Genomic DNA, 13185 nt, shown 5'->3' on the forward strand with positions numbered 1-13185 from the left:
TTTAACCCTTCCACTGAGATTTCATTACTTCTCTAAATTCTAATTGGTATTTTTCTAAATATGTTTAGTCCCTTATGATTACTGTCTTTTTCTTTTAAAAATGTTTTTCATTAGTTTTATGTCTTTAGATGTACTTCTTATTCTTGCTCATGTAGATTGTCACATAATTTATGACTTTGCCCTACTTAGGGCACTCCTTGAATAGTCAGCTTATGCATTTCACTCTGGTTTTGATGTCCTTTTCCTGTTTTGGCCTAGGGATTTCCTAACTTGTTATAACTTTATCCTGTATATCTAGGTTTTGTAGTGGGAGTTTTGTTCTGCTGTATTGGTGGAAGTAGGTGTCCTCTAGGTCCCCTTTTGTCAATGATCACAGAACCTGTCATAGTTGTCATGAACCATCAAACAATCACCTGTTGAATGACTGTTTTCCCTGCAAGAATGTAGTTCCATAGGGATAAGAGACTATGTCTGTCTTGTTCAAAATTGTAGCTCCAGGTCTGAGCCTAGTGCCTAGAACCTCGCAGGGCTCAATATTACTGAAATTAATGCAAGATATGGAGACAGAGGTGGTCCTGGATATCAAGATGGGTTAGGAACCCCTCTCCATCCTTTTGCAAACTTTCTAAACACTTCTCACCTTTCCTTGAACACTATCCTTCCCTAAAATGATTTAATCCCTCTGTAAATTGACATAATGTTTTATAGGTTACTTCATACTGTGCTGTTTTCAATTACCTTCTATATAGATTATCCCATTTGGACTCACAGTCACCTTGGACCTAGGAAGGGCTGGGATGAGTAACGTCTCTTTACAGGTGAGGAAACTGAGGGTTGGGGAGATGATATGCCTTACCTTTGGTAAGACAGTCAGTAGTAAATCCCAGAATTAAATCTACATCTCTTGACCCCCCACATCTATACACAGGACTCTACCTTAGCTGTTTGGAATGAATATCAGAGCTTCTTTATGTGAGAGTAAAGTCGACTTTGCTTCTTTACTGAATTACCTGTTTCTTGCTAAAGAAATCAGTATCTGGGGGGCTCCTGGGTGGCTCAGTCCATTAAGTGTCCAACTCTTGGTCTCAGCTCAGGTCATGACCTCAGGGTAGTGAGACAGCCCCACACAGGGCTCCATGCTCAGGGCAGGGTCTGCTTGAGATTCTCTCTCCCTCTGCCCCTCCCCCACTGTGTACGCATACACACACACTCTCTCTCAAATAAATAAATACATAAAATCTAAAATAAATAAGTAAATAAATAAGTAAATAAATAAATAAATAAATCAGTATCTGGCAAAGAACAGGTGCTGCCATTCATTTGGTATTATTTTGGTTGCCATAGCCAGAGCCTTTAGGACTCAAGCTACTTGATTTTTCATTTGGACAATGTGTTTGTTTCTTTTGAGACAAACATTACAAACCACCTTCTCTCAAAGAATTCAGGTTGCTGGAGAACTCTGTTCATAGCCTAGTTGGATATGGGAGTGTTTGCTAAAGGATGGTGTGTTACAGATCACATGACACAAACACAAGTTTCATTGATGTTTAACACACTTGGAGGGGTAAGGCAAGGTGTGGGGAAGAACACATGGGTAGCGACAGTCATAGCAAGCTGAGGCCCCCAGGTCAATTTCCAACCTCAGGGCTGAAGATCTCGGGTGACTGGAATCTTCCAGGCCCACAGTTGTCCAAGAAGAGCCCCCTTGACAGCTTGCATTGTGGCACTGGAGCCATGTGGCAGACACAGCAGCTTCATTCCTGAGGTAGGGAGGGGAGAGGGAGTACCAAGGAAGCAAATCTTGGCTACTTACCTCAGGGCGGACCCCTTGGGCGTTGCAATGCCATAGCCTTTGGAATCCAAGTTACCTCCCACCTTCATGGTGTCACAGGGTTTCCGCTGCTCAATGTACTCATTCATGGTAGATTCCAGAAGGTAGGCGTATTTGCCTTTGGATTTCCTCACTCGGATCATTCCCTCCTCTGTGGTCCTCACAAAAACTGACGGCTCTGCTGACTTCATGTATGTCCACATCTTCTCAAACACTGCAATTTTAGACCTCTGGCAGGGGACAGGAACAAAGCTGGAATTAAGTGCTGGCTGCGCTTGGAACTGAGGTCGGCACACACACTAATGAAGAGCTGAGTGTAGCTTGATCACACATTCATGAGCAAGATTAGCTCAGGAAGAAACAAATTATGAGTGATTGCAAAATAAGAGGCTCTAATTAGTACCAGTAGGTTCCAAAGTACAAATATCTTGCAAATACAGAATGAACAGAATAGCTCAGAATCTTTTAATTACTGCTGAATTATATTCTCCTTCTATATGGGAAGAGTGAAGAAATGGGGCCCTGTTGATCTTCTAAAGACATTATAGAACCTATCTATTGTTCAAGAAGGCCATGCTTATACTGCCCAGAAGTGGAGAGCCAAATATCAGTGGAATCTGATTTCATTATTGGAGGACAACGCTGAGGAATTTCTCGATCATGAGTCATATTACAAGACAGACCTCAGAATGTAAATTGTTGTCTGATAAAGCTAATAACTGGAGACCTAATATTGTAGCCTGTTTACATTTCAAAAACCTCTAAATCTAGCCAAACTCTTTTCCTCCCTCCCTCCTGAACTAATTTTGAAGCTTCCCTTCTTTTGGGACTTTGCCTAGGCTGTTTACTTGACTGGATACACTTGTTCTCTCCAGCCACATCCTACTAGTCATTTCACAGACCAGAACAAATCCTATGTATTCTAAGACCACTTCAGTTTCAAGGATAATAGTTCACAAGCTCTAGTGGGCACCACAATCATGTGCAGAAATTGTAAATATTAAGATGTCCCTCCTCTAAACCTAGAGATTGTGACTCAGCAGGTCTGGGGTGGAGCCCAGAAAAAAATCTTTTTCAGAAGTTCCCCAGGTGATTCTGATCTGTATGGCCTCTGTGGCTCTCACTTGTGAGGACTGGTATTCCTCTAGGACACACTGTGCTGGTACTCACTGGACCGTCAGGCTAGACTGCCAAGATTGGGAGGCCCCTTGCTGTGCATAGGTCTCAAGTATATGGATGCTACCTGAGGGAGGGGAGACATCTTCCCTCCTGTGAATCCTTCACAGACTTTACCCTTGCACACAGTAGGCCCTTAGTCAAGGCCCACAACCCAGGACCACAAGTCATCCCGCTCATCTAACATGCTCTTTCTAAAGAGCACCCTTTCCCCAAAGGGTAGGCCTATTTTAGGGCTATTGGAGTCTGGCTTTGTAAATGGACAAGTGTTAACCACACATAAGGGGCTATTTTTTTTTTTTTTAAGATAGCACTGGAGTCATGCAACTCATGTAATCTAGTGGTTAATACACAGATTGCAGATTCATTTAGTATAAAATGATCATATCCACAATGTGTCATTTTTCTTTGCACACAGATAAGAGGTTTATTTCTTTGATATCAATATCAAGTGTTGGCAAAATACTGGTAGACATTGTTTGAGCCAATTGATCTATAGAGATATTTGGGCTAGAAAAATTCTGGTCTCAAGGAAAAGTTAATGGCAATAGTTACTGAGAATTTCAGGGAGGCATTTGGTAGAGTCTATAATTAGATCAATGAAATGATGTGCTTAACAGTTTGGTTAACTATCTGGAAAGGCCACTGGACTGGGAGTGAGGAGCCTGGGTTCTAGTCTTTCCCCATCTGTTCCATGAGGAGTTGGGGCACGGGGACCTTTGAGTCCCTTGTGGGCTTGAAATACCTGATTCTTTACATGAAGATAAACCATTCCATGTGAGGAAAAAGAAAGAAAGGAGAAAAGCGAGGGAGAATTTCAAAGTTAGGGCAGGAAATATCCAGAACCAGTCAGAGCATCTATAATGTATGTAATATTCTCTCACAGGAAACAGAGAAATGTATAAATTCAGTTGTGACCAGATTTGCAGATGATCTTTCAGGCAGAAACCCAACAAAACACACAGCGGGGCAATGGCAAGATGCAATTTGACCTGACAGGATGGCCACGGCAGGGAATGGGGCTGCTGACAGGCAGAGCTGAAGAGCCCTCTGGGCAACAGTATGCAGAAAATTAATATGTCCTTTCAGCCTCACCCCAGTGCCCCAAACGCCAGGGCTGTGCTCATAGCCGCTCAGAGCAGGCTATCAGGAAAATCTCACCTCCAGGGATGCGAAGGCAGCATGAGTGGCAGGGAAGATTGGAAGCATACTTGGGGTATTTGTTCTTGGATCTCCCCTATCATCTGCAGCTCTCACAGCCCTTCACACATCTTAATTAAACTGTCGATGGAGGATTAAGTGACTCTGGGTTGGGGCTGCCAAGAAGCTCTGGGCTGCCATGGGGACTAGAAGCCAGACTTTTTTCAGAGACTAGGATAGAAGAATACTTGTCTCACCATTCCCTCCTTCTGCCTTATGGGGATGGTGGGTGATCTTGTCTCATAGTAGGTGTTCCATAAGTGGTACGATTACTATTAATAGTTATGCCCTTTCTTTGGGTTTTACTTTAGGATAAGAATGCCCAATACATGGCTTGCTTGAGACCAGTTTCCCTTCCTATATATGTAACAGCTATCGATACTAGTCAAGGAATTCTTTCACACTGTGCCCTCAGAGTCACCTCTCAACATAGAACTCTAGGCAAACACTGATGATTAATCAGAGTTAGCACATGAACTATAACCTACTGTCATCAACACAGTACGCCTGGTGAGTGAACAGAGCTTGCACAATACACACTGTCTTGTTTCTAGATGCCTAACAGTGTGCTCTGGACAAGAAATAGAAATATGTCAATCGACATAGTTATTAACAGAGAACTTTGAAGTCATAAGTCCTAGCCGTGCCTCTAAGTAGCTAGGGCATCCCATTTTCTCCCCCAGGCCTCAGTTTCCCCACCTATAAAAGGAAAATGTTAGACTAGATTTGTCCATGGGTCCATCTAATAACCTGAGTAATCTTTAAAAAAAAAAATCAGTTAATGACACCACCTCACTAGGACAGTGTGGTTCAGCGGTAAGAATGCTTGGGCTGAAATGAGGGAACAGATTTTGTGTTCGTCCTTGACACTTGTATTATGATTCCCTGAATTCCAATTTCTTGTCCACAAAATGGACATATAACTGCTGTTTTGCCATAGGTCACAGGGGGAGCATAAATGAGACCATGGATGGGAAAGTGCTTTGGGGATGGTGATGTGCTCAGATACTGGGGTATGGGGTATGGGGCATGGGTATGTAATGGTTAAGTGAACTGGCTATTCCCCAACTTCATCAGCAGGCCTGGGACATAGGACCGGCTACATGGACAAATATCAGACATCTCCTTCACATTTTGGTTGCAGGCTAAAAATGCAGGAGAATTATGATGAGATTACAGGAGGTTTTTCTACTGGCTGGTTGGGTAAGCTTAAGCAAGTCATGTTGCTCCCTAAAATGACAGACTCTGACCATGTGACCTCCAAGTTACCTTCTTGCTCCAACATATTGAAAGTGGATGATTTTAGCCTTGGAGACTGGATCGGTGATTGTTCAGACTTTGGTCCCCTTCCTGCCTGTCATACAGAGCACAGAGCCCACGATCAAGAAATTGAGCATATCACTCTGTGGGTTCACCCTGAGTCAGGGGTTTGCCCCATGAAGTTGCAGTGAGAACCTGGCAGGTCTGCCCAGGATCCCTATCCCTTGCCTGAAGCAAGATAGAAGCTTGCTGTCTATTCTCCTTCTGCTACTTAATAGCTGTGTGACCTCAGGCAATTACTTTTACTTCTCTGAGCTTCATATAGGAAATGGGGACAACAAATTTCTAACTCCTCTCTAGCGAGAGGATTAAATGAGATAATCCATGCAGGGTGTGCTAGCACAGGACCTGATTCATCGTTAAGGGCTAGGTAAGCGGTAGCAATTGTTTATCATTTTTTCTTTCATCAAAACATGGTAACTCCATGAGCTACTTGTTCAACTTTTAGAATGAGCATGCCTAAGCTCCAGGGAACTACAGGTTTTTCTGCTTTGGGGCATTTGTTCAAGTTGTCCCCTTTGCCTGGAGTGTAATGAGCCAACCCAGGTCTGCCCTAGTTTCATGATGCCTAGAAATGTTTTCTCACATTCGTGGCTACAAATCCCTACCCCTCCATCAAAATGGCTCCCAAATGCCTAGACCCCACATTCCTAATGGGAAACAGAGCCTTGTGTCTTAGGTGCCTCATCTCTTTTAATCTTATAATGACGCCTTGAGGTAGATATTATTCTCCAGACTCTATAGATGAGGAAATGGTGTCAAAGAGGCTAAGGGCCAGAGAACAAGGACGGAGCCAGGTTCTGGGCCTCGGTCCGGCTGACCCTAGGCTCCTAAGCTCTCTGCTCCTCTGCTTCACTTGCTGCCTCCAGTCACATGACATCTCCATCACCTCCACTCACACTTCACATTTTCTCTCTCCTGGCACTGTTAAATAGACCACCTGTTCCAGTATTTGTTTCCCATATACCATCTCCTTATTTATCAAGTCTTTAAGGAGGGGACATAAAGGGCAAAGGTCTGGACCTTGTGGCTAAGCTGATCCTAATCAATTACTAATTAGATTACAAGTATGTGTGGGAGCAGGAAAGGAACTGCATGTCATATCCTTTGCAGCCATCAGAGAACTTGGCACAGTCTGGCATATGTAAGGGGTCTGGTTCAATGCAAGAGCTTTGAAATATCACAAATAGAGAAATGTAGATTTCTTTGGGATTTGTAGAAAGCTGAGAAATGCTCTGGTTTTCCCTGACTGGTACTGAGTGAAGCAGTTGTCCTGGTTGCCTATAATCACATGCTCCTTAATGAGAATATTTTAATGACAGTCGTGGTTCTCTTTTGTGAAGGTGCCTTAGGACAAGGGATGTGCCTACCCTGAAGAACTCCTTCGTGGACCCTGCTTCCAGGGTCCCATAAGCGATTTCCGTCTGCTTTGCTAGGTCCTCAGCACTCTCGATGGGAGACACCATCCTTTCCACGGTCAGGAAGGCAGCCAGGTTGGCTGTGTATGAGGAGATGATGATCAAGGTGAAGAACCACCAGACACCACCAACGATGCGGCCAGACAGGGACCTGCAGGCCAAAGGGAAGAGGTGTCAGAAGCATAGACATCAATTGCAGAAGGCTACGGGGAAGGGCCAAGGGTCAGCCTAAGCCCTGTCAGCAGAGCTGTCAAACCCTATTGCACCCTTCTCCTCAGTCAGCTAGATGTGAGAATTCATATGTCAGAGAGATTCTCATTGGCATTTTGTTCCTTATCACAGATAAAGACCTGTGTGGTTGTTATTCTTCAGGGGTGATAAAACCCTACAGGCATATATTCATACCACTTTCACACATACATATACATCAATACACGTGCCAACAAAGACAGATATGTCAACACTCGTCCACAAAATGACACGCATGTACAAACATCCTTTTAAATGCAGTTACATACACAGCAAATGTTTGTGCACATATATGAGTACAAACGCATTTACATACATGTTGTACACATTTTGATCATGTTCAGAAATGTTTCCAGACTGCCTTCTCATTATTGTTCTTTTGGTCATCAAAGGGCACCCAAATAATGGACTAGAAGGAAGGGAAGGGAGAATGGATTGGAGACAGAATGAGAACAACTGTACTCTAGCCACTTTGAGGGAATGTCACTTTTGAGGGTAGGCACAGTGCTCCCCTCTACCACAGAGAAAGAGTTTGGCTGAAATAAAAGGCAAAGAATATTTTGTACTGGATCAAAATTGCAACTATGACAATAATAAATGAGGTGAGAAATTGATCCTTGATCTTCTTAGAGTCCTATTCTCTTATGCCCAACAATGAAGAGAAATAGGACTAGTCAAGCATTCTACTGTGATCTTTCAGATTTGGCTAGGAGATTTCCAATTCTAGAACATTTCCCAAAGATATTACAAAACGACATCAATGTCATATGGGGTGATTTGATGTGGTCGACAGACAGGGCGTCGGATTATACCAAATCATATAGTGATAAAGTTATTTGCATTCTATTTCTCTTTCCATCCAGCTCAATTTGTTAAGGAAGCATCATCCTGGAGCTACTGTAACTTTACATCCTTTTTAACCTGTGGCTTGACAGCCTCAAGCTCAGAGCTTTCAGTAGGTGACAGTGCTTAACTAAAACTTATACTTAACAACCAAAGAAATCACCAATTCAACCCATAAGTTTTACAGATAAAGAAACTTGAATCTCAAATCACACTGACCCAGGAGCAGAACCCAGGCCTGCCAGCTTGCTTGCTTGTTCCACACTGTTCTCAACCTATTGGTCGACCTTCGCTGTGTTATTCCCATGTTCCTGTGTGTTCCACTTTGTTTCCATTTCTGGGAGGCTCCTTTTTATTCTAGGTAGAGAATGCTCACTTCAAAAAATTCAACAAATATTTCTTATTGTTTGCTATATGGAAAATAATGTTCTTAGATGCTTCACATTAAAAGGGAAATAAAAGGAAATTTGTTCAAAGGAATGAGACCAAGAGTGGAGCAAACTGTATTATGTGAAGAATAGCTGCAGGAGGAGGGGACCAGAAGAAAAGACTCAGAGAGAGGTGTTCACTGAAGGACTGACATCAGGCTGGTACCATGAAATCTGATTTAGGAGCATTTGGCAGAAGTTTTAGGAAAACAAACACTAAATACAAAGAAGTGGTTATTTGATGCATAGGGTGGTGCAACAATGAGTTGGCTGTCCTGAGGGTGAGAGTGAGTTTCCCCATTTCTGAAGATGTTCAAGTGGTAGACCATTTACAGAGATGCTGTATTTGGTGCTCACTCTTAGTCCCCCCAGGTGCAAAGTGCTGGGGACATAAGTCTACTTGAAGGGAGGGTTAAACATCACAAGGGGTCAGCCTTCTCTCATACTCCTCCCATCTCTTCCATCTCTGAGTTTCTGTGGTTTGAAATCATAAGTAGGTAGACAAGGCTGCATGGCTTTCGTAGGGCAGTCAAACAACATGAGACCCACAAAGGCAAAACTATTCTCCCCATGCCCCAAGACTAGAATACATCTGTACTCAAAATCTCACCAGTCTTCTGATAACTAATGCAGTGCTCTTTCTGCCTTAGGAGGTGGTCACTAGCGGTGTTCCAGGGCTGTGATGAAGATGCTGCTCTTTTCCCAAGTCTGAGTGACCACGGTAGCATCTAAACTGGACTTCCCTCCATGCAGCCCCTTGTCCTCCCATTCCTTTGCCTAATCAGCCCGAGCAATCTTTACAAAAACATTAATTGTATCATGTTGCTTCTTTGTGCAAAATCCATGAAAGCCCTTCTCTTACACTTGGAATAAAATTCAGACTCATTGGTGACCCTCAAGGCCCGGTGTGGTCTGGTCCCTGCCTTGCTCTCCAGTGTCTCCACAACATGCTTTCTGTACTCTGGTCACATTGGGCTTTGCTTGGTCCTTCCTACTCAAAAGGCTCACACCCTTATCACATGCCACTCTTCCCTCTGATATTGCATCATCCCTATTCATCCTTCAGACCCCACCCTACCCAGTACATTTGCAGCATTCCGACTGAAGAATCTCAGAACCCCATACAGTTCACATTGCAGTTGAAATCTGATCTCTGTGTCATTGTTGACGGTCTGTTGTTCCCCTGGATCATAAGTTCCACTAGAGTAAAGAACCTTATAGCACCTAGCACAGAGTGGGCCTCAATAACAAGTGAACGCATGAATGTCACCTCTCTCATAACCTGTCAGTTCTAGTCACATTGGATTCTAGAGACGGGGCATATATTTTAGGGCTGGGAGAATCCAAACTTGCTCATAGCCCAGGACACCTGGAGCCATAGCCTCAAACCAAGTGTTCAGGGATGGCTACCTCCTTTTCCAACACGACTGAACTGAGAGACCTAGCTAAGGTATCCCAAGTTGGGGATCATTTGGTGAAACTCAAAGCCCTCCCAAGAAAGTTCCAAGCCAATGGCTTCTTCTTCCCTGTTCTCCTTTAATTAATATTTATCTGCTAGGTGTTGAGAGCAGCTTATCCTGCACACTATTCCCCACATCCCCACCTACTTAATAAAGATACCAAAGAAGGAGTCTATTGTTTAATAGCCAGTAAGTGTCATCTGTGGAATAACTAGAGGGTCAGGGGAAGAGGCTCCCCAAAATGTGACAAGATTCCAGTGCTTCATCTGCATTTGATCCACATGATAGGAACTTAAGTGCAAGGCTACGCCCTTCTTTAGTTAGACCTGATACAGGCAAAGCTGGGCCTCTATCCAAGATCTCTGCATTTTCCCAGTTCCATACCACAAGTAGGGAACTGGAATTAATAGAGGCCATGACTGGGAATGAGTGTCTTTGCTCTTTCACTGACCAGCCCCATAACCTTGGCAAGCCCTGCCCAGGTGGGTCTCAGTCTTCTTCTCTGTGTAATGGGTGAGATTACCCCTTTTTCATGGTGAGAAAGCAAAACTTTTAGTACTAGACTTAGTTGATTCTTTTCCTTTAACGGATATGCGCTATTGGAATTAAAACAGTAGAGGCAAAAGCACTTTGAAAAATGCTATTAAAACATGCGGCATTATTTTTGTATTATTCTGGTTGGGAGCTACCGGATAAATTCCTTAGTAGGGAAGGAACAGCTGTGATCTGGCCCTTGCAGGGATGCCTAGTCACCTGAATTTTATTAGTCTTGTAACTTGGCACAACTCTTCCCCCAAAGTACCTAAGTGACTGAGGAATCCCTGTGTTCCTCTAGAATTGGTCAAAACTTCTATGGCTTGTTGGACTCTTTATCTTACTTGATCTATTTACAGTCCTGTGAAATGGATGGGACAGGGATGACTATCCCCATCTCACAGATGAAAGATCTACAGTTGTGAGACATAAGGTGACTTAACCAGGGTCACGGAATGAGGCGCTGGCAAATGTGGGACTAGGAACCAGGACTTCATATTTCTTGTCCAGCACTCCACCCACTGCAGAACATTACTTCCCTCGCCAGATTCGGATTGATTTCTAGATGGGCATGGACTTCCTCCACCCATGATATCTCCCTGATGTTGGATCACAGCCTATACTCATTTCTGGTAAAGCTCAGTGGAACATTTGGGAGCTACAGAAAGCAGTCTGACTACCAGCATCTCCATAGAATTGGAAACCGCTTTGTATTTGTTTTCTGTCACTGCATAACAAGTCACTATAAACTTAGCGGCTTCTAAAAGCACTCATTCATTGTCTCATAGTTCTGTAGATCAGAAGTCTGGAGCAGGGTGTTTAGATTCTCTGCTGAGGCTTTCACCAGGCTGAAATCAAGGTGTTGGCCGGGGCTGTGGTTCTCATCTGGAGCTCGGTTGTTCAAGCTTACGGGTTGTTTGCAGGATTCATCTCCCTGTGATCATGGGACCAAGGTCATTGTTTCCTTGCTGTCTCCTCTACCGTCAGGCCAGTAATCATGTGGCGATCCCTCTTTCTCTGAACCTCTCTGACTTCCACGAGCTGGAGAAAATGGTTTCTTTTTTTTTTTCTTTTTAATTTAAATTCAATTAGCCAACACATAGTACATGATTAGTTTCAGATTCAGTGTTCAGCAATTCATCAGTTGAATAAAACACCCAGTGCTCATCACATCACTGCCCTCCTTTGTTTCTAAAGGGCTCATCTGTTTGGGTCAGGCCCACCTGGAAAAATCTCTGTACCTTAAAGTCAGCTGAGTTGGGACTTCAGATTACATCTGTAAAATCTCTTCACAAGCAGTACCCAGCTTAGTGTTTGAAAGACCAACGGATAGGACTCTTTAGAAATGTGTACCATACTTCTTATCCATTCATTTTATAAGCACTGCTTGTATGGCAGGCACTGTTGGGCATCACAGAGATAAAAGTGAATACACCACAGTCTCTGCCTTCCATGGAGAAGATGGGAGGGCAGTGTAGCCTAGTGATTAAAACACAAGCTTTGGAGTCTGATACCCTGATTCTCTGCAAAGTGCTTCACATGGTGTTTGGAGCATAGTAAGTACTCAGTAGAGCATAGTAAGTACTCATAATCATCACCTTATGTTAATGTCATAAATGGTAATTATAGTACTACCTCAATTATGTGACAGGTAAGAAAGTAGCACTAAGGGGACACAGAAAGGCTTGATTATTACTCTGCTGGCAGGGGTCAGGGAGAGTTACCAGAGGAGGAGAATATTGTGCTAGGTTTTGGAGTATAAGTAGGAGACTGCCAAGCAGAATAGGTGTGGGGGTGGGAGAGGCTCAGTAGATAGAGGTAAATGGAGGAGGTAGTGGGGGATTATCTCTTCTGTAAACTTCCCAATTATTGCCAGCAGGGCACTAAGCAACCCCTTCTGTTTCCCCCCCACACACATTCTCCTATTACAGTTCTTTTTCTTTTTTTTAAAGATTTTATTTATTTATTTGACTGAGAGAGAGACAGCCAGCGAGAGAGGGAACACAAGCAGGGGGTGTGGGAGAGGAAGAAGCAGGCTCCCAGCAGAGCAGGGAGCCTGATGCAGGGCTCGATCCCAGGACCCTGGGATCACGCCCTGAGCCGAAGGCAGACACTTAATGACTGAGCCACCCAGGCGCCCCTCTCCTATTACAGTTCTAAGCATACTGCTGTAATGATTTTTTTAAGATGTAGTTATGATTACTACTTATGGTATTATTGGTCAACAGAGATGGTGCTGGGTTGAACTCAATAGAACAGAGCACACAGAAATTGGGAGGGGCAGGCTGGCTGAAGAGATGAAGAGATCAAAGTGACAGGGTTTGGTGATCCATGGCAGCAGGGGCATTGGGAGAGGACAATGTTCAGATGACAGTTCACGCCTACCTGGGTGAATGGATTCTGACACGCTCTTGATGCTGGCCATAAGCTGTCTCTTCTTGCAAATGATGTTTTTTCTTTTGTTAATAAGACACTATATTATTAAAGATGATGCTAATAGAGGATTGCTAGGCTCTGACTGGATCATTTTCTGGTTCTGACAGGTATTTCCTCTCCTGATCATGGATTAGGATTCGCTGTAGGCCTTTAATTGTTTCTAATCTCTTAGCTTGGATTTGTTGCTCTAGACGAGGGATAGGAAACTTTTTGTGTAACAGTCCAGGTAGTAAATATTTCAGGCTTTGAGGGCCTTATGTACTACTCATCGCTGTTGTGGTGTGAAGCAG

At 43.6% G+C, this 13185-nt stretch overlaps 1 protein-coding gene across 2 annotated transcripts in view; it reads right to left on the bottom strand.

Moving 5' to 3' along the window:
- Positions 1-13185, bottom strand: part of GRIA1 (glutamate ionotropic receptor AMPA type subunit 1) — a 293835-nt gene that overhangs the window by 37492 nt on the left and 243158 nt on the right. For both annotated transcript variants that reach the window (XM_045791959.2, XM_045791960.2), the window contains exons 12-13: positions 6898-7096; positions 1814-2061 (exon numbers count right to left, since the gene is read on the bottom strand). In XM_045791959.2, the coding sequence (XP_045647915.2) occupies positions 1814-2061; positions 6898-7096 (447 nt within the window). The remainder of the gene's footprint in view (positions 1-1813; positions 2062-6897; positions 7097-13185) is intronic.

Source organism: Ursus americanus, chromosome 15, assembly GCF_024610735.1.
Source record: "Ursus americanus isolate L20-20 chromosome 15, mUrsAme1.1.p, whole genome shotgun sequence".
Lineage (NCBI taxonomy): Eukaryota > Metazoa > Chordata > Mammalia > Carnivora > Ursidae > Ursus > Ursus americanus.